The sequence below is a fragment of the Halictus rubicundus genome, chromosome 6 (genome assembly GCF_050948215.1).
Source record: "Halictus rubicundus isolate RS-2024b chromosome 6, iyHalRubi1_principal, whole genome shotgun sequence".
NCBI lineage: Eukaryota > Metazoa > Arthropoda > Insecta > Hymenoptera > Halictidae > Halictus > Halictus rubicundus.
The window spans coordinates 266,605-293,143 of NC_135154.1; the positions used below are offsets into that span (position 1 = coordinate 266,605).

At 34.0% G+C, this 26,539-nt stretch overlaps 2 protein-coding genes across 11 annotated transcripts in view; one reads left to right on the forward strand and one right to left on the reverse strand.

Moving 5' to 3' along the window:
* The window catches only part of Cnc (NFE2 like bZIP transcription factor cap-n-collar), a 292,479-nt gene that overhangs the window by 47,748 nt on the left and 218,192 nt on the right, over positions 1 to 26,539 (reverse strand). For all 7 annotated transcript variants that reach the window (XM_076789362.1, XM_076789359.1, XM_076789360.1 and 4 more), the window contains 2 exons: positions 19,274 to 19,508; positions 17,394 to 17,618 (listed from right to left, as the gene is read on the reverse strand). In XM_076789362.1, the coding sequence (XP_076645477.1) occupies positions 17,394 to 17,618; positions 19,274 to 19,508 (460 nt within the window). The remainder of the gene's footprint in view (positions 1 to 17,393; positions 17,619 to 19,273; positions 19,509 to 26,539) is intronic.
* Vas (ATP-dependent RNA helicase vasa) lies at positions 1,476 to 17,286 on the forward strand. Of its 4 annotated transcripts, none has more exons than XM_076789378.1 (5): positions 1,476 to 1,515; positions 12,984 to 13,141; positions 14,210 to 14,272; positions 14,358 to 16,385; positions 16,651 to 17,286. In XM_076789378.1, exons 3-5 carry the CDS (start codon positions 14,216 to 14,218, stop codon positions 16,729 to 16,731), a joined length of 2,166 nt encoding a protein of 721 aa, XP_076645493.1. In that variant the 5' UTR covers positions 1,476 to 1,515; positions 12,984 to 13,141; positions 14,210 to 14,215; the 3' UTR covers positions 16,732 to 17,286. The 4 variants fall into 4 exon arrangements, with proteins under 4 accessions (XP_076645493.1, XP_076645495.1, XP_076645491.1 ...); XM_076789380.1 differs by lacking the exon at positions 1,476 to 1,515 and having other exon boundaries at positions 12,715 to 13,141; positions 14,358 to 14,652; positions 14,710 to 16,385; XM_076789376.1 differs by lacking the exon at positions 1,476 to 1,515 and having other exon boundaries at positions 12,715 to 13,141.

Here is a 26,539-nt window from a genome sequence, read left to right on the forward strand (position 1 = left end):
CATAACTATGTAGGGAAAAATATACTGCAAATGTTCCGATTTGTCCGGATACGGAACTTGTTGAAACATAGAAGATCTGCCTTTCTGAACGTAAACAATTTTATAAATGTTCCCTTCTGTATTTAATATTATTTTTTAAATAGATTATTTACAGTAATCATTATTAAATGATATCAATTTTCATCGGAAAAGTCTGCTCTTCAATTTAAAAAAAAATCGAGAGAATATTAAATAGGAGCGTCAGGATATCGCATTAAAGACAAGTAATTTTTGTGGCGAAAAATGCTGTTCTTAGAACGTCCAAGTTTCAATGTTTATTACAACTGCAATATTTATTCAATTGTACTCATTTTTTCATTTTCGAGGTCCATGGACATTTAAGAAATAATGTTTGTTGATTAGATATCGAAACGAGAAAGTTCGTTTTTGGGCTAAATGTCACTTACTCTTCCGATCCGGACCACTGTGCCTCGGTCTGCTGTATCAGCCATTTTGAAATTATCTTGGGAATTATCTTGTGACGTCACAAATTCAGAGATCTTTGCTTCACTGGATTCTCGGCTTTCCTATATACCCATACTACATCTATGCCGGGTCTATAAGTATATATGGTCTACGGAAAAATATGGATACCTTTATAATGAATAGTCACTGATGTTAGTGCAAGTTCTGACGTAAAAAATCAAGTGTTTCTTAGAAATTGAAATAGCAGCTTCAGTTCTGCGTACAGATTTCTATAAACGAATATTATTTGTTACAATATGATTGACCTTTTTAATAAAATGATCATAAATCAGTAGAAAAGTCGGTGGTGTTAACGTTATGAGTAGACTGTAGATGTTTATGCAATTGTCAATTTTTGTTGATAAATTGTAAAACAGTGCAATCACATGAAATTTTATGGGAAGAGCCTTTGTGGATTCAGAATACATAAAAATGGTACTAAATGCTATCAAATTTTAAGTTTTCGGATTTTTAAAAAATTTTGATAAGACATAAATGCATAAAGCTCTGCAGTCTAGACAATAAATTATTTATTTAAAAATTCCATTCATTTCTGCTCGCAACATAGTTCGAACGGTTGAACACGAACTGACAATGATTTGCACGCAAATCTAGCTCAGTGATGAGATATTGCGCGGTTTTCTCACGCATGCGCGTCCGGTGCAGTAACGTATTTATAGTGTGGCGAAAGGCGAAAGTAGTAGAGACAAGACAAGACGACGAGACAAGCGTGCTACGAATTTTACTATTAATATTTGATTGACATACACATGTTATACATTCATTTTTCAAAATCAAATCGTAACAAATTTTGCGAAATTATGCGGAGCGACCGAGGTACCCCATTGTAGCCAAACTTTTACTTTACTGACGCTAAAATCGTCGCGCATGCGCGAAAAAACCCGCGCAATATCTCATCACTGGTCTAGCTTGAAGAACGTTGTTCCGAGAAGACTGCGTTTATAGTTTCAGGTGGCGTTATCAAGTGTTTCAGAGACACTCCGTTTCAAGGTTTGCAACAATGTCAATTTTTCAAGTGTATCTACAATCCATCGAGACTTTATTTCGAAGATATAAAACTGCGAGAGAATGCAGGATAGATTTTAACTTTCTCAAACCAGCACGATTTTTTAAACGCGTCGCTTTCTTTTTCATGTAGGAAGTATTATCAGATAAAATTGTGTATTTTCAGATAAATTTTTGTCCACACCAGTTATCATAAAAATACTGATTTGTGTTCTATCGTTTTAAAAATGCGTAATAAATTTGACGATGTGGTCGATGATGCGACGGCTCGGACTTGTCTAGCGGCTCTGGCCGTGAAAATTGTCGACTCATTGTGTCGCATGAATATTCATTGTCATTGTGTTGATACTGTTTTCGCCACTTAATCGAAGTCGATCAATGTACGGTTACTTTTGCACAAGATCGATGCTCGCAGGGTGTCTAAAAAATGTTGTACTTCCTTGAAAGGGGGATAATTCCTGAAGTAATTTAAAGTAATTTTTCCCTTTGCGAAAATGTTCTCCGCAATTTCGTTCGCGAAAAACCACGGACCAATCAGAGGGCGGCTGCAGGTCCCGCTGAGTGTGGTGTTGCCGTTGGCATTAGCCGCGACAGAATGCTTCCGCCGTAGTCGCGCTCTTATTCGTCCGTGTTTTTCGTTAATAACTGTTTAACAAAGCCATGGAGAAGATTTTCGCAAACGAAAAAGTTACTTCAAATCACCTCAGGAATTATCACTTTCAAGGAAGTACAACATTTTTGGGACACCCTGTATTTCGCATCGTGCGCACATATAATTTGCGCAGTGGAAAAATTGCCATTTTTCAAGATTTTCGACTTAAAATCGCACTTTTAATCGTTTATAACTCGTAAACGAAGTAACCAATATCGGTGAAATTTTCAGCATGGATATAATTTATTCGAGCGAATCAAACACATTGTTGCTCTAGCAACCGCGATTTTATATTTCTGAATAACCCGCCATAATTGTTTTTTTTTCCTTCAGAGATGGCGTTAATCTCTCTTCTACTTTTAGTAGTATGCGAGCGTATATCATATATATATATATATATATATATATATATATATATATATATATATATATATATATATATATATATATATATATATAATTTTTGTATCTCTTGCCACAAACCACTGATGTTCCGTTTTACCTTTTCTTCTTACTTTAATAAACGATTAGTTTAAACGTTCAACTCGGACTTCGTTTAACAAAACCCAACACACATTCTTTAAATTTTCAATACAGGCTCAGATAAAAAAGCTGAAAAAACCAACTTTTACCATTTCTTTTGCGATTCCGACCAATCCAAATTTTTTAAAAAAATTTGTTACATCTTGTCTAATAAACTAATCCTTCTAACTTCTCAATAACGTTCAAGTCATTTGATCTAATTTTAAAAAAGTTATGTTGTTTCAAATAGTGTGGACTCAGTTTTGCTCCTTACTGTCATTTCGCTGCCTACTAATAGTGTTCACAAAAATAGTAAAATTCTACTGTATAATGTTTCTGTAAATTAACACTTAAAAACTCTTTGCTACTTTTATGTTTTATATTTTACCTACTTTGCTATTTTTTTACACTCTGCTATTTATTTATTTTATATAGCTATTGTTAATTAAATTTAAAAACTGAATTCCCTCAAAAATTCGATAATACATATATGCTTCATTTGCTGAAGAAGACATGAAGACCAGATAAGTAAATTGATTGCTCTATTATTTAGAAGAGTTTGATTGTACAATGATCGTAAGCCATAGCCTGATGAGAAAGGTATTGCAATTCGTTCCAGGAAAATTTATGATACTGCTTCCAAACAGTTCTCCACGATTTATGTGAAAAATCAGTTACAGTTGTTTTGTAAATTAGTGGAAGCTGGACGTTTGTTGTATAAAGACGCAGAAATTGTAAATGTTTGATAACAACATAATGAATTTACGATTAAATAGATTCAGAGAGTCTTTAACCATGATGCAACTGCACTTCTTTGCAGATCGTTGAACAATCGTTTAACGTTCATTTGTGACTGCAGGCATCAGTACTGGATGACCTTGTGGTTGTTTACCGAAACATTACAACTCATGATATTTACGTAACTGTTCGCATTTTTAATATTTGATATATTTTTCTTTTCTACTAATACTCACTGGAAAACTTTTTGTAAAGTAGTATTAATAAATTCAGGACATTTAATGAGTCGGCTAAATTTCTACCACTAGGATCGAAGAATACTTGTCCATTGAAACATTTTAAGCATACGAAACGTATTTCAAATTTAATAAATTCCGTTTTGTCAAGTGCAATTTTTCTTTATCTTAATGAACTATACTCCTCTCATCAAATATTGTAGTTTCGTAGCCAAAACGAGACGATATAGAGCAATTGATAAGATTCTAGAATTGTTATCATTGGACGATGGCACATTTTCTGTCATAGCGACGGATACACAAAACTCATTTCTGTTTTCTGTCACCAGATGGGAGGAATGAAAATAGCACGCTAAATGGAATTTTAATGTAAATTAATTCAACGTCCTTAATTTATTTTTTATTCAGAAATATTTGTCTGCTTAGAAATACAATTATAAATAATTTAGTTTCATATTTACGTACCCATTTATATTACATATAACTGACTATTAATCTCGATGTGATCTATTACACCTGGCAAAAATCACTCGATTAAATAAGTCAAGTGTCTGTTATTGTAATTATTCATATTTCCAACGTGGGCAATGTTTCAATTAACGATAAAAGTAAATATAAAGCTTGCTATGTGTATACATATAAAGAAAATATTCATATAAAAATGAATATGTTTCTTTTTCATAATATACAGAATGAAGAAATTAAACACACATTCAAGAGAGAGTATAATCGCCCTCAAGCATTCAGAACATTTTTATGGCAATGTCTATTGTTATTGTTCACCGTTTTAAATATTAAATAGTGTTGTATTGCTCTATTCTGCTATTTGAATTTCTTTATAATTTTCTCGTTGAAGTTGAACACGTTAGATATGATAAAAACTGTACCATTCATATTTAATTCATATTTAATAATACGCCCACAAAATTCGCTCAACAATTACATTCACGATTTTAATCGAATATTTTCTGCGAGGGGTAGCATTATAACTCCTAATTATACTACATGCAAAATTAAAATTATTTTATCTTAATTGTAACAAATTGGAGCAAAGTAGCAATTTATTAAGTTGAATATTAGTTGAATATTGTATTTATTTATTAGGTTGAAAATGATATAAAAATAATTTTAGATTCTTATCTAATGCTTCTACTGTTCTGTGTTTCATCTACTTATAACTTGTCATAAATGTATAAAACCATATAAAATATTGTAATTTTAATTTATAATCAATGTATAAGAGTTGATAGTGTTGCCTGCGGGACTCGATTGTGAATACCGTCCGGCTCGAGATTTCGCCGGATGTGGTCATCGGATAATTTGAACCCTTAAGTCTTGTTCACGTTAATTAACTTATTTGATTTCAATGGTACACTCGAGTGATTATACCGAACAAGTACTTTCTTTTTTGTATTAAAGAAAAACATTTAACTTCTCATTAGAATGCGGATTTAATGCATTTACAATAAACACGGCTAGTTGAAATATCACACAAAACATTAGAAGAGTTTAAAAATATTGTTACATTCTCCTCAATTCATTAAAATTATTAACAGGAGAAACACATCCTTACATAACATTTGTTTCTTGCAATAATTTTATACCATTTTTATTTTGCATAAAGATCCGTAGTTCAGTAATTATGTTGAATCAGCATTTAAGGTTTCCCTGTACAATGTTCATTATGAATGAACAAAATTCAAAATTCATTTTGTGTTATTTAATACCGCTACGTATTAATGGTAAATGCAGAAAATATTTCTATTATGCAATTACATAAAATGCCACCTTCAACAATATAATTATTATTAAATAAAAAAAGAGCACTACTTCAAATTATACAAGAATCAATGTGAAGTATACAGGGTGTAACCGTGGATAAACGTGAAAGAATGCCCCGTAAACAGAAAACCAGTGGAATTTCGACCCGGCAAGTGTTCTTAACCAAATGATTCCCAATAAGAAGGTAAAAATGGAAAAGATAAAAAAAGGAACACCCGCGGGGAAAGGTCTTCAACGTCTTTCCCTTGTGCACAAGTGGCCGAAAATCTCGCGATGAAAAACGTTTAGGTATCCCTGATTGCCTCTTCCACAATTCCCATATACATACATTAGTTCCTCGCCGTTTCATACACGCTCTGAATATACAGTCTGTTAAAAAAGTTTCGGTACAGTCTTTAGAACAGAATAAAATTTTTAAAAAAGAGTTCAAATCACTTGATTTTTTTAAGATGTTAAAAGAATTAATTTACTAGCTGATGTATACAAACGTGGACACGACACTAAAAGAAATTACTAATAATCTACGTAAGTTAGAAAATACTAATAAATTTTTAACAAATTCATTTTTGTCAGAATAGTGAAGAAAGTAAGAGTCGCTTTTTACAACTGTTTTATCTGTCCTTTTAATTAATTAAATGAAAATTAATTATCAATCATTTATAATTTCTGGCAAAAGATGGAGGCTTCTTTGACTGTCTGTAGACCAAAAATACAATCTTTAAACTCACTTTTATACAGACGTAATTTTTTCTGTAGAGATATCAGGAAATTTAAATAACAAAGTACGTGGAGTTTTAGAAAATCATATACAGTCGGCGTACAAAGTGTTCGTACACCCTTCACAAACAAATAACTTTTTTAAAATTGGACCAAATGGCTTGAATTGTTCGGAGCTGTTAGAAGGATTAATTTTCGAAGTAATGCATAAATAATTTTTTTTTTAATTGCTGTTGGTCGTAGAAAAAAAATTGGTTGCGAAGAAAAAAGTAGAGGACACGATTTCTAAGTTTTTTATTCGTTTTTTATCTGTGTCTGTAATGAAAATTGTAATGAAAAGGTCCCTTTTAGGGCCTTTTGTAAATCACAATCGCAATTTGCAGTCTTATAATATATATTATCGAATATGGTATTGTGCGAATGATACTTTAACAAAAAAAAATTTATTCGTTCGAGAATGTACGTAAATAAATCTTTCTCTTGTCACTTGGAACTTTAATGTATCTCATAATCAGATGGAAACGTAGAAAAATAATTCTTATAAAAATTGTTTGTTATAGAAACGAATAGATATTTTATAGTAGTAAATACAAAGTATTACAATATTACATACAAAGTAGTATAATACAAAGTAGCATTTAATGTTATCGAAGTATGCAAAACTGTTAAGCCGGAAGGAGCCAGGTCAATGCAAATCACGCTACTTTAATAAATCATTTTTAACCGAATGTCCCTGTCGTGAAGAAGACCCGCTCCGCGGGTCTATTGGCGGCATATTGCTGGTTTCACTGCTTTCACGTGGTCAACAACAGTTTTGATGGACGTGCTAAACTGAGTGTACCGATGGTCGCCTTGCCCTCGCCTAAACACCAGATGCCCTCAGACAATAAAGCCTATTCAAGTCGCGCGAGAACTTGACTAAGACCAAACAGTTTATAATTTTATGACACCGCACCGTTTCGAAGTGCACTAGTCCCCATATTTTTTGCAAGCATTTTGGACAACTATGTCCCCACTCGTTGAAAAATCTGAAAAAATTATATGTTAACAACCATAACGAGATGCTAAAACTGTAAAACTATAAACTTAGTATCACGTAACTTCTACAAGAAGTCGACATTTAAACAATTTTTTAATTTTTTCAAATTCGGTTTCGAAGCTAAAAATTCTGAGTTTATAGATGTGCATTCTAATATCTAAAATAGGCGTAATTTTTCAGAATTTTCAATTGAAGAGGATAAGAGAAATTAGGGGAAATCCTGATTTTCTTTGTCACCCCGTTACTACATCCCATGTCGACATCTAGGGATTGTTTTCTTTGGATAATCTATCGATTGGCGTATTGCAAATTCAATTTGATTTGGGGGCACTTCCGACCTTCTTCTCCGGCCGGCTACATCCTTTAACCCTTTCGTTACGGGTGCCGTCTATATCCGGCATCCACGCGACGACCTGTGTGCACGGGTGCCGTATATATCCGGCAACTTGCAAACACCAAAAAGACTACCGACGTGCATCGTGCACACTTTTCGGCGCGGTGCCCCGTTCAGTGGCGTCACTCCGGCGGAGGGGACTGCCGTAACGAAAGGGTTAAATGAACCATACTGTATTCTTCTTGTAATTCGATCGCGCAGTCACCCCTTGTAACACACATCCCTTGTATCACATGTCAAACACAACAAATTTAATAAAGTCCTTCCAGTAAGAGGGCTGCTCTTTCGAGACACCTCAATTAAATCTGCACACCACGTGCAAACGCGACAAACCCTGATCGATCGGCAACGGATCAGCCGCAGGCGTTAACAAGACAGAAACACGCGGTTCACATTAACCTGGCAACCCGGGAAACTTTTTCCTTTTATGACCTACCATAATATTCAGTTTATGGCGTCAATTGTTGAATTCGTTTCAATGAATTTATTTGTAAGTAATGAATAGACAGCGCAGATCTTTATGCAAAATAATCATTTTCTACGTAAAGTACAACCAACTGAAGTGAAATAAAAATTTATTTTTCTTTTAAATATGGTTAATAGGTTGAAAACAGTATAACAGTATTTTTGCTTTTCCCTACACATGTACCTGTCGCTCGGTCTTAATTTCTGAGATCATTGCAAAAAGCTTTCGATAAATTTAAGTTACAAATAATTAAAATATACAGAATCATATACAGGATCTTAAAGGGAAGGTATAGTCTTCCTTAAAGGGAAGAAGTCGGTTGGGATTAGGTTTGTGAGGGTTCGTGAGTGGAATCCTCTTCGCATGGATTTTTGAATGTATGGTTTCAAACCATTGGTTTGCTCTCACCGCCCAACGCTCCTTCTATCTCCAAAGAATAATAAATAATCCCAGAACTAAGAATCGAATCACAGAATTGATTGGCAAAGGACGTTGCAGCATTTTCAGTTACAGTCGAGCCTTCAATGCAGTCAGAAGCGAAAATTCATTTTGAGAGAAGAGAGTTATATATCTACTTTCTATTTTATAAATATACATCAAAAAACAATTTTTTAAAGAGAAATGAGTAACCCCCCCCCCCCCCCAGAACTCTGCGTGACGGCACGTGTGTGAGGTTAGAACACTACAACCTTTTAAAAATCGGACCAAACGACCTAACTTTTTTAGAGAAATGGTATGCCAAATGACATGAAAAAAATTTTTTGCAAAAAATTCTGATTGGTAGGAGTTACATGACAAAATAAAAAATTAAAACTTTGTACAGATTTTTTTTTATTAAGTGGAATAATCCTGGGGGGGGGGGATTAAATTATTATAGAAGATTATTCAACTCACAAGGTAACAATGATACGAAGTCGATAACGTAAACACTACGAGATTCAATTGTTCCCATGACGCTCGGTACGCAGCGAATAAGTTACGTAGAAGATTTGGCGATCTCATGGTTGATCGGACGAATCGATCATTTGAAAAGTTTTATCGGACTGCGTGTATGTTGTATGTCTTTTCCTCTTTCCCTTGTCGTCTTTAACAGTGTCGTATATGTACTTGTATTAGCTATCTACGCAATTATGCGACTCCAATCGAATAATCTGATAACGGAAATGCGATCAGAGCTCTACTATTCACGATTTTTATAAAGCGTTATCGTTCTTGGTCACTCTATCGTTTGTTGGATTTATTTGTAGTTCATTTGTGGTTTGTTGGATAAATTTATACATGTAGTTGTTATAGAAAGATTGATAATAACATCGATCTATTTTAGATTGCAAAATGTAAAAAGTTATCATTTACGTGAACATTTTTCATTTACAAATTTTTGTAGCGACTTTAATAATTTCAAAAATATTTGTCACACCACCGTAATTGCAAACACAACATTTCAGGTCCGTGTTTTTCGTTAATAACTCCTTAACAAAGTCGCGGAGAACATTTTCGCAAAGGAAAAAGTCACCTGAAATGACCCCGGGAATTTTCCCTTTCAAGGAAGTACAACATTTTTGGGACACCCCGTATATACAATACGCGAAGATGTTTAAGTTTCTTAGGGTAAAAAATGTTGGTAGTTATGCATAAAAGGTTACTCCTTAAAGATTTTGATAAAATTTAAATATGTTGTAAAATTCAACATTCTGAACAATTTTTTCCTATGTGAAAAACTGCAGCTCTACTGTCAATTGAATTTTGCCTATACGTGCAGTCGATCGCTCATCAACTGTTTCTACAGATACATCACGATGATCGTCAGACGATCTATATACCGTGTGAACTTTTTACAACAAATGATGATGAAGGTTTCTTAAATATAAAACACTACGGGCTGAATTTTAACTTTACTAAAAATTATAAACATATACATTTTAGTAGTGTTTGACCCGATTTAATCCAACAACGACGTCATAAAAAATGGATTTAGTTAGTTTTGGGTTAGAATTTGGGGTAAAGTTGTCGAGACACCTCTTCCTCGCGGATTTTAATGAATTTGAGGGGCTCCTCCCCTCCCCCTGCACCGCCGCCCCGAAAAACATAAAATGAACTCGCTTTAAAATTTAGTTTAATGAAAACGAAGAACAACAAAGTAACTTGAGTTTTTAACATTTTCCGATTCAAATTTAAATGAATTTCAGAGTGAGTTCGTGTTAGGTCTCCCAGAGTGGGGGTGCAGGTGGAGGGGCAGATCCCCTCCCCCGTCCTAAAGAATAAGTTCGGTCGTTCAAAATAGGCAGAATTCGCAATAGTGAATTTGACAGTTTTCTGCGAATATCTCGGAAACTAAAAGAGACTGCCGCACCGGCTATATATATAGGAAACAGTTGTTCAAAATGGTGACTTTGACAACATATTTCGACTGATTCTTTATCATCATTTGTTTTAAAAAGTTAACGCGGCATATATATTTGTAGAACAAGTTGCCGAGTGGTCCCACCATGCTGACACATACGAGTGCCACGGACGTGCACGTATAGGCAAAATTCAATATAGTAGTAGCTGCAGTTTTTAGCGAATATCTCAGAAACTTAGGCTGAGCGGCGGTTACATGTAGAGGAAAAAGTTGTACAGAATCTTCATCCTGACAACATATTAAGAGTTCATCGAATTCGGTGAGGAGGAACCTTTTATGCACAATTACCAAAATGTTTTTCGATTATGTTGTCGCAGGCATGAAAAATAAAGTGAATGTTTTGATTGTTGAATAAGTAGATACTTTAACATTTTAATAAATATTTATAGTAATAATGCACAATAGTAATGAGCAGTAGTAGTAATCATATCTTAAATATTACGCGAACCGTTAACGTATCTTCTACGACGATCTTAGTTTCATGTTACAAATGAAAAACATTCATATCGATATCTCGAATAGTTTCGTAGAAAACAGTACATATAAGTAAACAGTGTAAATGATGTACACACGGAGGTATATAGATTGTGTTAGTAGTAATAACAGAGAACAATCCGTAACTGTTTCGGTAAAATGATTCGCTGCTGACCTATATATACATATATGTATATTCGAGCGTTCGGATATACAAACGAATATACAAACAAAGTGGACTTTTAATGAAAAACAATCAGAACAAACAAATTCTAATCATCACAACTTAAGATAAGACTTTATACAGCTACGTATATACGTTGGAAAATTTTTGTAATTTAACAGTGAAAAAGAAATACCTATAGGCTTCATAAACATTTGAACATACTAATCTGTAAAGAGATTGATTTATTATTCGATAATCTTTTTATCTGGGTATTCAGTAAAAAGTAATTTTTATTGAGAAAGATTAATAAATCAATGTTACTTGATTATTAAAATTAAACTTGAAAAACAAACGATTCATAATAGAAATAATTCGAGATGAAAAACATTAATTTATTTGAAATCTCCATATTGGCTTCAAATCTTTTAGCATGCAAATGTTCTATGATAAGAGCAACGACAAAATTTGAATAAGAAATATAGATACATATTTGGAGAAAGATATGATACACAAAACAGGCAACAACTTTTTTTGTAGTTCCGAGAGTATTGAAGTAGGCGGTACGATTTCATTTGGGTAACCTCTGCATGTAAACTTTCAATTTTATGTCGCCCTGCTTGAAAACATAGAACGCCTCAAACAGACAAAATATGTAATTGTAAAAATGCACATACTAAAATGTTATCCCTTTCCCGAAGTGTAATTTATTAATTTTTGGAAATTATAACTTGCAAAAGAAAATATAGTTTTCATAATGTATAGATATTGTCATAATGTCAATGAATATTTCTGAAATTTATTGACGAAAATGTGACAGAAATGTTATATATATAATTATAATATTAAACAATTAAAATAAAATCCAGGGCAAATCAAAAGCAACTCTTTTCAAATTCGGTATTTCAACACCTAACATGGAATAATCGAAATTGTTTTATTTTTAATTTATTCCGTGATTATTGCAAGAATATAATTTATAATATCATTATATCTATACATAGATATTATTTATTTTTATAATAAAATTACCCAATTTTAATGATTTTATTTTATAATAGATGTTTTGTAATATTAATATGCACGAATAAAATTGTATGTAATTCGGCACAACATTGTTGCGATCATTGCAATGAAATATTTAACGAAATTCTAAAAGCAAAGTATAAAAGCACATAGTACAAAAATTATAGCAGTTGATAATTTTCAAGTTGTATAGAATTGATGTAAGTAAGAATTCGGATTGCCTCTATTATGACTAGACATAAAGCCTCAAAACTTGTCCTTGGTTTTTCATCTGAAGCAACCTTTTCAGGTTATTTTGTACTAGGTATGTATAGTCCTGTTGAAAGTTACGGGCTATATGTTCGCGCGTATGTGTAGATACACATCGCCAAAAACTTGTCTTAGCAACTTTTCTAGAATGAATCATAGTTAACAGTATAACAATTAATAAGATTATTATATATATGAAATAACAACGAAATTAATAGATGTTACATTTGAAACGTTGTTACATTTGCTTTATATGTATGTTAATAATTTCCAATGTTTTTAAGAGAAAAGAAAAATGGGATGTTATTTATGTATCCGGGAAAAATATATTTTTTGATAAAACTAAATTAAAAATTTATGATACAGTTAAGTTAAGTGAGATTAGTTTAAAAAAATTATTGAATTTTCATTTATGAAAACATTTTTATAAAATACAAATATATTGGTGAAGGGCTGAGCAATATATTGATACGGTACTGTACACGGTGACCACTTATGCGACGCGCATGCGCCTTCCATCAAAACTCGATAGCTGATTCGCAGCTGCCGCATACTTTCAAGTTGGTTAGTCTGTCGGTAGGTCTTTGTTCGCAGAAACGACGGTTAACTGCTGACGAGCAGTTTTGAACGCACGGTTAGTCGATTTCATTAGTCTTTCGACAATCATAGAAGAGCACGAGTCGATGCGCTGATTTATCCGACCAGGCTAATTCAACTGTCTTCGTTCTTATACTTTAGATAACAATTGAAAAGTAAGTACTGTCACAGGCGAAGTTTATATTCTATCAATACTGTTCGGCCATATTTGCCGGTAATCGTAATGCTTTATTTTATTGATATGCACGTGCATATCTATTACTCGTTCAAATATTCCAGTAAAGATTCAATAGTTAATTGATACAGAATGGCATTTGTTGTTAGTGAAATTAAATGTTAGTCTGTATTATGTACAGAGCACTATTATGAACAAAATCAGCATTAGTAGTTCTATAAATGTAACACATTTTACGCAAATCGTGTTCGAAGGTAAACTCTAAATAATACTAGGTCAAAGAAAAACAACAGACAAAACTGTTTTGCTGAATTCCAATAGTTTGTACCGAATCGAGGAAACGTGATTGACGCTTATGTAAATGTGCTTATACAATTGTATGTATATTGAAGTATATTTACATTGTGGTTACCGTATGTGCGAACACTATATTTTAAACTAAACTATTTTAACTTCAACATGCCGATTGTACCGACAAGACATTTTAATTATCATGAGACAATTAATTATTGTATTGAAAATCTTTGCATCGTTATATTTCAATTTATTACGTTTTTTAACGTAACTTGCTTATACCTGTCGAAGTGAAATAAAAAATCTAAAGAAATTTTACATGACAAAAAACTAAGTGTACAAGCAATAAGTTTTTAATCGAATTGTTTCAAAGTAAGAATTATACTGGCATTTGAACCCAGAAGCTTAACAAAAATCTGTACAATATTTATAGATAATATTATCATAGTTGGGTAAACAATTAGTGATTGAAATATATTGTATTATGCAAAAAATTATGAACTTGTTTTGATAGAATAGAATAGTTTCGACATGATTGAGAAATATAGAAAGTATATATTTTTTTTATATAGCTATTTTTAAATATTTCTATTAATTCTTCATCAAAATATGAATATTACATATATTATCCTTCAGCATTTTTGTAACTATTTTGATAGCCATATACGGACGAACATTTAGTGTTTAAAAACGTTAAATCATTTGCATGAGAATATATAAAAACTTTATTTATCATACAATGAAATTTCTATAGGTCAAAATGGATGACGATTGGGGTAACGATAACACTCAAATTTCTACCTCAGATTCACAGAATGTAAGTATATATATATTTTTCAATTGAATAATTTAATAATTGCAAATGATACTTAAATTTGTTGTTCATGTTTTTTGTAAAAAAGCAGTTTGACAACAGTGGACGTAGTTATGGCAAAGGACGAGGATTCATATTAAAAAATAATAACAACGATGAGTGGGAGCCTGGAAATAAACGTTATGATGATGAAAATACCAACAATGACGATGCAAATGATGACAATAATTGGCCATCTAATGATAACAGCAACAATTTTGGAAGATCCGGTAGAGGAGGAGGTAGAGGAGATTATAGAGGAAGAGGAGGTAGAGGTGGTAGGGGAGGATTTAATAGTCGCAATAGGGATGATGGAGATGATGATGGAAACAGTGGTGGCAGAAGTGGATACAGAGGCCGCAATAAAGATGACAATGATGATGGAAACAGTGGTGGCAGAGGTGGATATAGAGGCGGCAACAGAGATGACAATGATGACGGAAACAGTGGTGGCAGAGGTGGATATAGAGGCGGCAGAGGTGGCTATAGAAGTCGCAATAGAGATGAAGATGATGATGGAAACAGTGGTGGCAGAGGTGGATACAGTGGTGGCAGAGGTGGTGGATATAGAGGTCGGAATAGGGACAACAATGATGATGACGACAATGGTGGTGGCTATAGACGAACGAATAATTATGATGACAACGGTGATAAGCCGAGAGGAAAATTTAATAAAGATGATGACGATAATGAAGGACCTCAGAAACCTAAAGAAATTTACATTCCGCCAGAATTGGCTTCTGATGATAGTCTGTTTGAAAACGGTGTGGCTGCTGGCATTAATTTCGATAAATATGACAAGATTGAAGTTAGAGTAAGCGGAGAGAATACACCTAGTCCGATCGATAGTTTTGAAACGGTTGGCCTTAGAAACATAATATTAGACAATATTAGAAAATCAGGATATACAAAGCCAACTCCAGTGCAAAAATACGCTTTACCCATTATAATGGAAGGTCGTGATTTAATGGCTTGTGCGCAAACAGGCTCGGGGAAAACTGCTGCATTTGCGATTCCTATTATCAACACCTTATTGGAGAAGCCGAAGGACTTAGAAATATCTTCATTTCATTGCGAACCACAAGTTATTATTGTATCGCCTACTCGCGAGCTTACGATACAAATTTGGCAGCAGATTGTTAAATTTTCATTGAATTCAATTTTGAAGACTGTTGTTGCATATGGTGGAACATCTGTGCAACATCAAAGTGCAAAACTTGCTGCAGGTTGTCACATCCTTGTGGCAACACCAGGAAGATTATTAGATTTTCTAGACAGAGGAAGAATCAAATTTTCTTCTGTTCGATTTCTTGTATTAGACGAAGCAGATCGTATGCTGGACATGGGATTTCTGCCTAGCATTGAAAGAATTGTAGATCATGAGACAATGGTTCCTTTGGAGGAGAGACAGACATTAATGTTCTCTGCTACTTTTCCGGACGAAGTGCAGCACTTAGCAAAGAGATTTTTAAACAATTACCTATTCCTCGCAGTTGGCATTGTGGGTGGAGCCTGTGCAGATGTCGCGCAAAATTTTTACGAAGTCGGAAAATGGAAGAAGAAAGATATGTTGAAAGATATTTTGGAGAGAGAAAAAGATGCGGGTACACTAGATGGTACATTAATATTTGTCGAGATGAAAAGGAAGGCTGATTTCATAGCAGTGTTCCTATCTGAAAATAATTATCCTACGACTACTATACATGGCGATAGATTTCAAAGTCAAAGGGAAGAAGCATTAGCTGATTTCAAAAGAGGAAAAATGGCTATTTTAGTAGCTACTGCAGTTGCTGCTAGGGGCTTGGATATAAAAAATGTTTCTCATGTTATAAACTTTGATTTGCCAAAAAGTATCGATGAGTATGTTCATCGAATTGGTAGAACTGGTCGCGTGGGCAATCGTGGAAGAGCAACTTCATTTTTCGATCCCGAGGATGATGCACCTCTGCGAGGTGATCTTGTGAGGATATTGAAACAGGCGAATCAGCCTGTTCCAGATTGGTTGGTGTGTGGAAACTCGAATCGAAGCTTTATGCCTGGTAAAGGAAACAAATTTGGCGGAGAAGATATCAGAGATGTAAGTCAATTATGATAATAATAATAATTAAATTTGTGGAAGTTTATGCATTTATCTCACATTCAAATTGTCGTCAACGATCATAAATCGAAAACTTAAAACCATTCATGACCCGAAATAGAATTTTATTTGTATTACAGTTTTTTTTTCGATTTTTTTCCAGCAAGTTATGAATTCGTATAAAATTATATAGTCAAATAATAATTGTAATAGTTAAAGTCGAGGTAAATGGGTGTTATATGCATATATTTTTCTTTGTTTACAGCTGGAACAGGAGGGTGAACAATACGGTGAAGAATCATATGCGCCTACTGCAGTAGCCAACGAGCCAGAAGAAAGCTGGTAGAAAATCACCCTCCCATCTATGCATTTCTGTTGTAATGGCATCAGAAAAAGGGTACTATGCATATTTTCCTCCCATTCGTTTCACTCATAATTGATACAAAGTTGTTTTTCTTCTAAGTACGTCTATACAACAGAGACGGCCGTTTATGTATCATAGTATATATATATATACATATAATTCAGTTGATTTTTTTTTCTTTCCTATTTGTTCCGGACAATAGCCAGCGATGTATTTAAAAAATAAAACATAGACTGTGCCGTGTACCTCCTTAGAAGTAGATTAAGTACAAAATAACGGGACAATGTTACCTTTGTTGATGCGACGGGTTTAATTTTAAGATATACATATTATACAGTTTACGAAATCTCATTTAATCTACATTCAGAGATGCAGTATTATTATAGTACTCCGTCGATCGTACAAACGTTAGTTTTTAAGACATTATAAGAAGATGTTAAAATCGCAGAAAGCATATTTTATTTTATAAAATGATACTATCTGATATTATGTTAAGTGTTTTATACGTTCCGTTTTGTAATAAAATATTAAAACAAAGCTGTTCAATCGTTTTACATACTTACCCAGTAACGTAAGCCCGTTCTTTTTAGACTGTAAATATATTACAAAACTTTATTGCACAAATGAAAAAGGTTTGTACATACCGTCGTTCATGGCCATGTCCATCAGATGCAAATCCTCGTCGTTAAGAAGGGACGAAAGAAAACCATCGGTGGTTTGATTAATCGAGTCGGAGGTTGGAGTATGGTAGTACATCATATCTCCAGGTTCAGATTTATATGCAGCTCCGCTTTCTGCGCCCATTGGTTCGCTACTGTTTGTCAAATTCATTGATGTTGCCACGGCTGAACCCAGATTCGATGATCCACCTGTGGCAGTGAGTATTTTAGTTTGAAAAGTTTAGACGACAAATGTTAGGCTTTACTTACATTTTTATTTTTAAGAATAGTACTAAACAGAGTATAAGATACTGTATCATTAATATCTTTATATTTTAACGCAGGGTTGGGTACATTTCATTTGAGACAAGATAACAAATAGTCATTTGAAATAATGAATTATTTTAAATACTTTATTATTTTAAATAACATAACAAATTTCTTTTTTTCCTTTCATTTGACGTTTATCTGGTTAGTATTGCCTTATAAAAATGGTAACCTTAAATTTATTGAGATTGTCCGTAATTTTCAATATAATAAATGCTTGTACAAGGAAATTTATTTCATTATTTTCCAATGAATTTTCATAGTTTCAATAATTATAAAATATAAAACCGGTAATTTTGACAGTGGTAGGTTTAGTGTTAAGTATGAAATTTAAATATGCTAATTTTTGTAGTTCAATTATTAAAGTTTAGCTGCATTCACTTTTAAAATTGTCCTTTAGTACACGAAATAAATAGAATTTTGGGAGAGTACGAATTATTTGATAAAATGAAAATTACTTGAATTTCATTTGAAGTTCACTCAATGAAATAATTTTTCAAAACTTATTGTTCAAACAAACTAACATATGATTATTTCAAATGGCATGTAGCCGAATAAGATAATATATTATCTTAATGTCAATAACGTCTAAGCCTGTTTTAACATTATTTTACATTTTTAAAGTTAAGAGTAAAAAATCTAAAATTATAAATTACTTCGATCATTTTAGATGAAGAAGAATTATGCGGACGATACGAGAAAATTTTGATCAATGTTTGCAATCGTGCGAGCAAAGGGCGGTCATCGTGGTGCCAAGACCATGCTTGAAGCAGGATTTGGTTCCCGTTCGTCATGAATTTGCCGACCAAAACGTGTGGACAAATGGGTAGCCTATGTCGAAACAGATGGGGATGGGATTTGAGTGCAAAATTAGCAGGCGGAATTCGAAGGCAAAACGAGGGCACACCCTGCTTTCGTGTAAAGGGCAGGTAGGTCGCACTGAGAGCTCGTTTTGCCTTCTTTTTGCTCTTGAATTTCACCTGCAAACTTTTCACTGACATTCGAGTCACACGCCGAAATATAGAAGACTCGCAAATTGTAGACCAGTGTTGGTGGCAAATTCAAAGCAAATCAAGAGCAAATTGACTCGTATAACTCAGAAAGTTAAGCAATATTAAGAAATGAAAAATCGTTGTTCCATCGAGGGGTCATCACGCGTAATCACCAAACTGCGGATTTTTACGCAAAATAAAAATTGTCTGTATGTACAAGACACAGGAGGAGCTACATAAACATATTTCTTTTCTTAGTAATATTATCGAGCTGAAAACGATACTACAGTATTTTTAAATTCTTTAAATGTTCTTGCTGTTTTCTATATGATTCACCAATCTTCGTCATAGTCGTAAATACATAAAATCCCCAGTCTAGTAATCATTTAGCGTGGAATGATCCCGTCTGCAAAAGATTTTCCCATAAGCGAATAAAGAAAGTATAAAACTGTTACTCTAAGATAAAAAGTACATGATTTACTTGCTTCGTACATCTTATATTTTTTTATCCGACATTCGCGCAATTAAAGTCGGTTATGTACTCACCCACGTTATGGTAGGGGCTCGTGGAATTAAGATCACCCACGGGTGGTGCCAATGTGGCATTATGAAGCAGTACATTACGCTGCGCCTCGTAATGACTGTGACTTATACCGTGCCCTGGGTACCCAGGATGTGCAGGATGTGCAAAATGGTCTGGCGCACCAGGCAGTGACAAAAGGGATGCCAAATCTTGCCACCGTTGTTCCATGCTCATTGCACGCACGAATGGCATGCGACCCTGAAACATACAAAAATAGCAATTAAAACTAATAATCATTTTCTTATTCCGGAACTTTCCGAGACGGAAACATAAACTGTCCCCAATGTATTAATTTTTAATCATACAAAATATAAAATCAACTTATGGTAGTACAATGGACAATATACAGGGTGTTTGACTACAGGTGCGAGAAAATTTAAGAGGTGGTTCTCCAAGACAATATAAGACGAAAATGAAGAATAAAAGAATTGCGATTTCGGCCTCATTTTTTAGTTATTATCAATTAAAAGTCTGCCTAAAATGTGGCAACCCGATCAACAGAAGTGTACCTTGCTCACGTCATAAAGGCGCGTGACGGTCACGTATCAAAGAGGATCTTCGCTCGCACCCAACGATTAGGCTTTGACGTCACACGCTTTAGCCAATAATTCGGCTAGAACCGTAAATGCGTGTGGAATGAGCTAATCGGACGGTTTATTTACACCCGAATTCCTGCCAGGTGATTTCTTATGAGGCTCGTGGAGTATCTGTTACTTGATACGTGACTGTCGCGCGCCCCTATGACGTACACAACGTACCCTCTTAATTATTAATAATTAAAGAATCAAGCCCAAAGAAGATGCAGAATAATTCTTATTATTAACTTTCACCACTTCTACGAATTTTATAAATTACTACTACATTTTGACTACTACATGAATTTTCAGTGTTGCAAATGAATATCATTTATTTTATTCGTTATATGATGAAACATTAAATGTTCCTTAAACAAATACTATAACTGTGAAAGAGCATCGTTAAATTTGATTTGATTTTTTAAATAATATAACACTGTGTGAATTACGACGGATAAAATATTTCTACTTATACTTATCACTATACGGTCATGTTTGGTTTTGTCCTTATCAGAAGAGCAACGGAACGGAAATCGTTTCGTGAAGGCAAAAATAAATAATATATAAAGATTCAAATTTTTATTCTTGAAAAGTACATTGTATGTCCCTTTGTGTTGTAATCTTTCGCGAAATTCGTGGCATTCGAATTCGAAACGAGGAGGTTCGAAGGGAGCATCATTGTATTGTTATGGGACCATATGTCTGACTACGGGAGTGACACGTCTGAGGAATCCCGTGGCTATCAAACCTGTCAAATGTCAACTAGTGGATGTTCGGATTCCAAGACAGAAACCCTGCTGGTTGCATAGGTGTTGTCCGCGTGTAAAGGCCTCCCCGATATTAATGACTTTGGTACCTCGTGTCAAAAGTATTTTGTTGCACGAATAACGATGCGCACTGATTACGATCGAACGTCGGGTTTCGAATCAAATTATGGAAATTACAAAAACGAAAAAAAAGGGTTACGTATACGGTACGATAAACTGTTCCTCGATGATATCTACAATGGTATAACTTCGACGTATGTACTTTATTATTAAAGTATCCTTCTAAATTCCTTTCTGATGAAATTACACTTGTAAATTTCACTTATTTTATTGATTTTACTTATTTTATTATTAGATTTATAAGAATTTCAATATTTAAAATTTTGGAAAACCCGCGAAGGTTTCACGAAGGCCTAGTTCAGACATGATTTCCCGACTTTTTACGAAAAAAGATAAGTTAAATATTTTGTAATACACAAAGGATTACCATCGATTTCGTCATCATGAATCGTATTAGCAAAACGATTTGCTGACATCAGTGAAGGCTGACTAATACACTTAAGACTTCATGAATTTTAGACAACAGTCGCACACTAAATGTTAGATCTAGAAATTATTTTATTTTCTCTAAAAATTTTTTAACACTAGCACTATTTGACCAGCGAAATTGACTGGTTTGAGGTTCTTATTTTACAGTTATTGAACTGATATAGTTGTTTCTGTAAGAAATTATTGTTATTAAAATTCTTGTTCTGTAGGATATAATTATTAATCAAAATCGTGGAAAGTTTGAAGAAAAATCTTATTATTTATACAAGAGGATATAAGCCAAGCGAAAGAGATAAAATTCTTTTTCGTCAATTGTAGTAGTGGAAAATATGTAAAAGCTACATACGATAATCACTCTATCAGCAACAAGTAACAATTTTCAGACGATCCTCCATTTGGATGCATTACACCAATTATTGTGCGATAGTCTGTACGCTATTTATTAGCTTAGTGCATAATTCCTGCCTTATTTCGTGTGGTTATCTTCAACGCGCTATAAATTACCTTTAGTTGTTTTTATAAGGGGCCACGTGCTTTTGAAATTTATATTTTTCCTCCTAAATATTCATTGTTTGAACGTTGTTGGGACGTTGACAAAAATATGACACAAATTACTTATGCAATATCCCGTTATCTTATCCATGCAAATCAAAGTTGATAAATCATCCAAATACGTAAAATTAAGATTTAATAATACTTGTAAATAATGCTTTTATTTGCTCGAACTTGAACGATTTTTATCGAAAATAATCGAAAAATGTATATTTTAAGTAAAGTGTTATTTGTACGTACGTCTACTATGTGCTATTATATTTTATATTATAATATGTTCAACAACACTTGTCGATCTGGACGGGCAGCGTCTTTTATGTCGTCTTACTTTTTTTCGTGAAAGAAACGGTCTTCGAAAAAATTTGGAAAAATGTCACACCAAAATCAAAAAATTGTTTTGAAATTCGAAAACTGAAGTGTATCTTCATTATCTTTTATCAATATTGTTTTGCAGGAAATTGCATATATTTTTTTATTACAATTTTATCTATCTTTTGAAATTTACATTTATAAGTGCTTTATTATGCCAACTTCGGCTTACTTCGGTTTGGACTTATTTCACGACTAATAATTTTTATTGCATAATTTTATATTTTTATCCGCCATTTTTTCCATTCTCGAACAGCAAATTCTCCTACACTGAAATCAAGAGTAATCGATTGCAACGATCGGCCCCAATCTATTCTTTGTAATGCCTCAGCTTTCTTCTCCATTGAAGCTAATACTCTTTTTGTTTTATTCTTCTATCTTGAATATTCACTTACCACGCTTATGTAGCAGCGACGAACGATTGAAGAAAAGACTTTGTAGAAACAGAAGTGAATCGCAAGGTATGAAACTACATACAAGCGTTTGTTAGTAAACAGAGGACTTTGGATAACCGAGACCACAGACAATCGGGATCCGGTTAATCGAGGTGCCCTACTGTATAATTACCAGAGATCGTGAATTTTGTCCATACAATTTTTGGAAATCGGGCCCACTGTGCGACGTTCTATGTAGAGGATTAGAGCAACGGCCGAGGGCACAGTTATCGCAGAAATCGCGGAACAATGGGTTAACAGGAGAAAATGTTCGCTGCAATAAGTGGCTGTCGGGAGTGAGCATCGCGGATCTGGAAAACTAAACAACGGGCCGTTTGCGCCTCGCCGGAACATTCTTCGAGCATGGTAAACTGTTAGACGCGCCGCGCCAAAGCGTATTGGTATGGTGGTCGAATAGTCTGTGCACCGTTCTTAGAAACAGTGTAAATGCGGCGCGGTTTTTTTTTACGCGGGGACTCAATCATGAGCGTGTCCCGTCGAAACAGGACGAGCGTAAAGCCTCGCTATTAGAAACGCACGCTCGGAACAGGACAAATCGCCGCGGAAGAAACATCTCGTCCTACATTTCGCGACTTACAGCCGACAGATGCGCTGACAAGCAAGAATCACCTTAAAGGTTCGCGCTCGACAGATTGCACCGACGACTGATTGATGCTGGCCGAACAACAATCGCGCCGGATCCAAGCTACCCGCCGCCATCTTCCCTATTCATCTTCTTCTTGCGACCAAACGCATTAGCGACAATACCAGCCTCACATTAAGCGCCACCGGCTACTACCACACTTACGCGGCCAGCCGCTCGTCGCGAGGCGTCTTTCCTTCCTTATCCTTTCGATAAACCTCCCACATTTTATTGCACGTTATTATTTGATGACTCGTGCCCGATTCGCGTGATCGAGCACACAGCACGATGGAAAATTTACTTGAAAACGTCGACAAGATTGATAGAAAAAATGTTTTCGATGTTTACGGAGACTAATTGTGTATCAGGTCAGTCCGTCCGTCAAGTTCGTCCGTTCGTATTTAAGTCACTGGTATGATTGCACGCACACTGGTGACTGTACTTTCAATTAAGGGGTTATATACCTTTGGTAAAATAAAAAGACGATTTTTCAAAAATGTTACAGTGATGTATCCCACTACATCCAGACTGCGGATCTTTATGCAAATTCTCATTTTTCCTACATAATTTTATGAAAAGAAAATAAGAAAAGAATTTCTTTTAGACATTATTCTTAGCGTATAATAGTATTAATTAATATAATATTACACAATCAATTAGAAGATTTATTGCGGTAAAAATAAAATGAAAAGTTATTCGTTTTTATCAATATGTACACAGGTTTTGTGTTCTTCAGAAATTTGCATATAAATGTATAAAGATCCGTAGTCTACCTATATAATGAACTAATTTGTTCTCAAGACCTTGTTAGTTATAGTAGGTATCTCAGACTGCGGACTTCTATGCAAAATAAAAAATGTTTGCATTAATTGCAAGACACAGGAGCCAAATAAAAATTTCTTTCTTCTTTTGATTATTTTATTAAGCATAAACTAATACGCTGATGTCCTCAAATCTTTTTAGTATGTCCACTGCTTAAATGGTATGTACCCATTTCTATCATAAATGCATCAAATCCGCAGTCTAGTTATACGTTATAATGCATGTATATATATATATTTTTCACAAGAACATGCAAGTGTACTTATTGTAAATTTAATTAATTTAATTTAATTAATTTAATATTAATTTATATAAAATTTTACACTAACATTCTCAACACTGTTATTTACTCGTTGACGATGCGAATTTTTGATTCGTATCTATGTATGTATTTTTCCTTTTTTACGAACAAAAGAAACTAAAAATTTAGGTCTAAAGTAGAAAGCGTGCACTAATACGAACAAAATATTTGAAAACACTATGTAAATTTCCGTAAAGTTTTATGTTTTTGTAAAAGTACACGTACGTATAATAAAAAACTGTTGCATTAATAGTATTCTCGCATCTAGATTAAGTCTCTCAAGATCTTCTTGATATGGAACCAGGCATTCGTTCTTGCAGACATACACGACAGGAGGTCAGCCCTTAGCACTGTACTGAGAGGACTGTGTATTTCCGCATTATTGAGCTGTTGCAGTGATTTGTCACAGGTGCGAAATCAAGATCCATCCCTAGCAACCAATCGGTATGCTGCAAGATTGCAATCAGCGAATACATTCGCGTTTGTTATTGTATGTATAATGTACAAGTTCGATGCAGATTACCAGCAATTACAGAGAAATCGAAGTAAAATTGTTTCGGCTTTTTAGGGTTTAGCTTCACCTTGGCAACCCAGAAATTGTTAACTTTTTCAGATATAATCCTGTAATAAAATCGAAGAAAAATGAATCGATTGTCGAAAAATCGAAGTTTTAATGCGAGGAATTCACTGGTTCAAAAGTTATGCGTGTTTAAAGATGATCGATTTTAAGCGTTTTCGACAGGCTATGAAGTTAAATATTTTCATTAAAATGAGAAATTCCAGTTATTTGAGTGCCAGCTATTATATTAGTTGATGCGATAGCTAAAGGTAAGACAGTTTTCTCATAATTGCAGATACGTCGTCTATGGAAAATGTCTTGCCAAGATTATTTACCATGCATTTTTTCAGTGGTCCGTAAGCACTCCTATCTAATGGTTGTGCGAACTTGTGCGAACAGGTTGTGTGCAGAGGAAACGATAAAACTGTGACGCCATTTTCTTTGCAGGTATCCAACGCAGTTGCATACAAAAATATATGAATATTTAAAACTCGAAATTGTATAATATAAAAGTTAAAAATAATTAGTGTACTTGGCTCGATCGCCCCTATTCTTAATTAGTCATAATTATTGCACATTCATTATTAAGAGGAAAACGATGGACAAATAACCGGGCACTATTTTCTGCACTATTGAAATAGTGATATGAACGGATGAAAATCTATGTTTCATGACATTGATTTTGAGTCTCTTTACGTTTCTTGATAAAATAATCTTACTTATTACGAAACAATCTCGAAAGGTCTCAGTTCACGTTGCAAATATTGAATTTAATGTTACATAACATGCCATATATCACATTATTTAAAATATTTTGGAGTAATGTGACAGTTTATTACGAAATACTTTGCCATATTTGAATTAACAGAGCCACTGACTCACGAGTTATTTCCTTTATTAACATTAAAAAATAGAGACGGGAATATATGACGAGTGCTAGATATTCACGATTAATTTATATATAATATTATTAGTTTTGTAACGTTGCAAAAACTGCAAACTGCTGCTCTAAATTAGTTCGGACCGGAGCGCCCTTTGGCAGAAAGCGGGTTAACCTTGGAGGTTATGTTGATTTCTGCCAGAGTGCGCTCGAAAATTACCGGTTTTAATTTTTTTTAACTATATGCCTCCACTTTGAAGAATCTAAAAAAATTATACGTTAACAACTAATAGCTAAAATATGCCTGATTTTTTCAGAATTTTCAATTGAAGAGGATAAGAGAAATTACGGAAAACCCGGATTTTCTTTGTCACCCCGTTACTACCCCCCATGTCGACGAATCGGGTTGAAAATTAGAACAAAGAATTTTCTTTGGGTAAACCGAATGACCTGTTGCAAATTCAATTTGGTTTAGGGGGCATTTCTGACCTCCTTATCCGGCTATACCCTTTCATTAAGATTTTTAGAACGCAGAAAGTTTAAATTAGCTACCATTATGATTTTGTAGCTTTTAGTTTCGGTTTCATTAATTAAGTTGTTTTGATTTGGTAGGAATTTTTGGAGTTATTGCGTAGTTGTAAAAATGGCCCAGCTTATGCTAATACATATAAAGTGAGTCTGCGTGAGAAACCTGCTTGGTCAGATGTCAGTGTTCCTTTGAGGGTCCACGTGTATTCTTTTTCTGAAATCTCGACCAGTGTAGCCGATTCAGATTGAA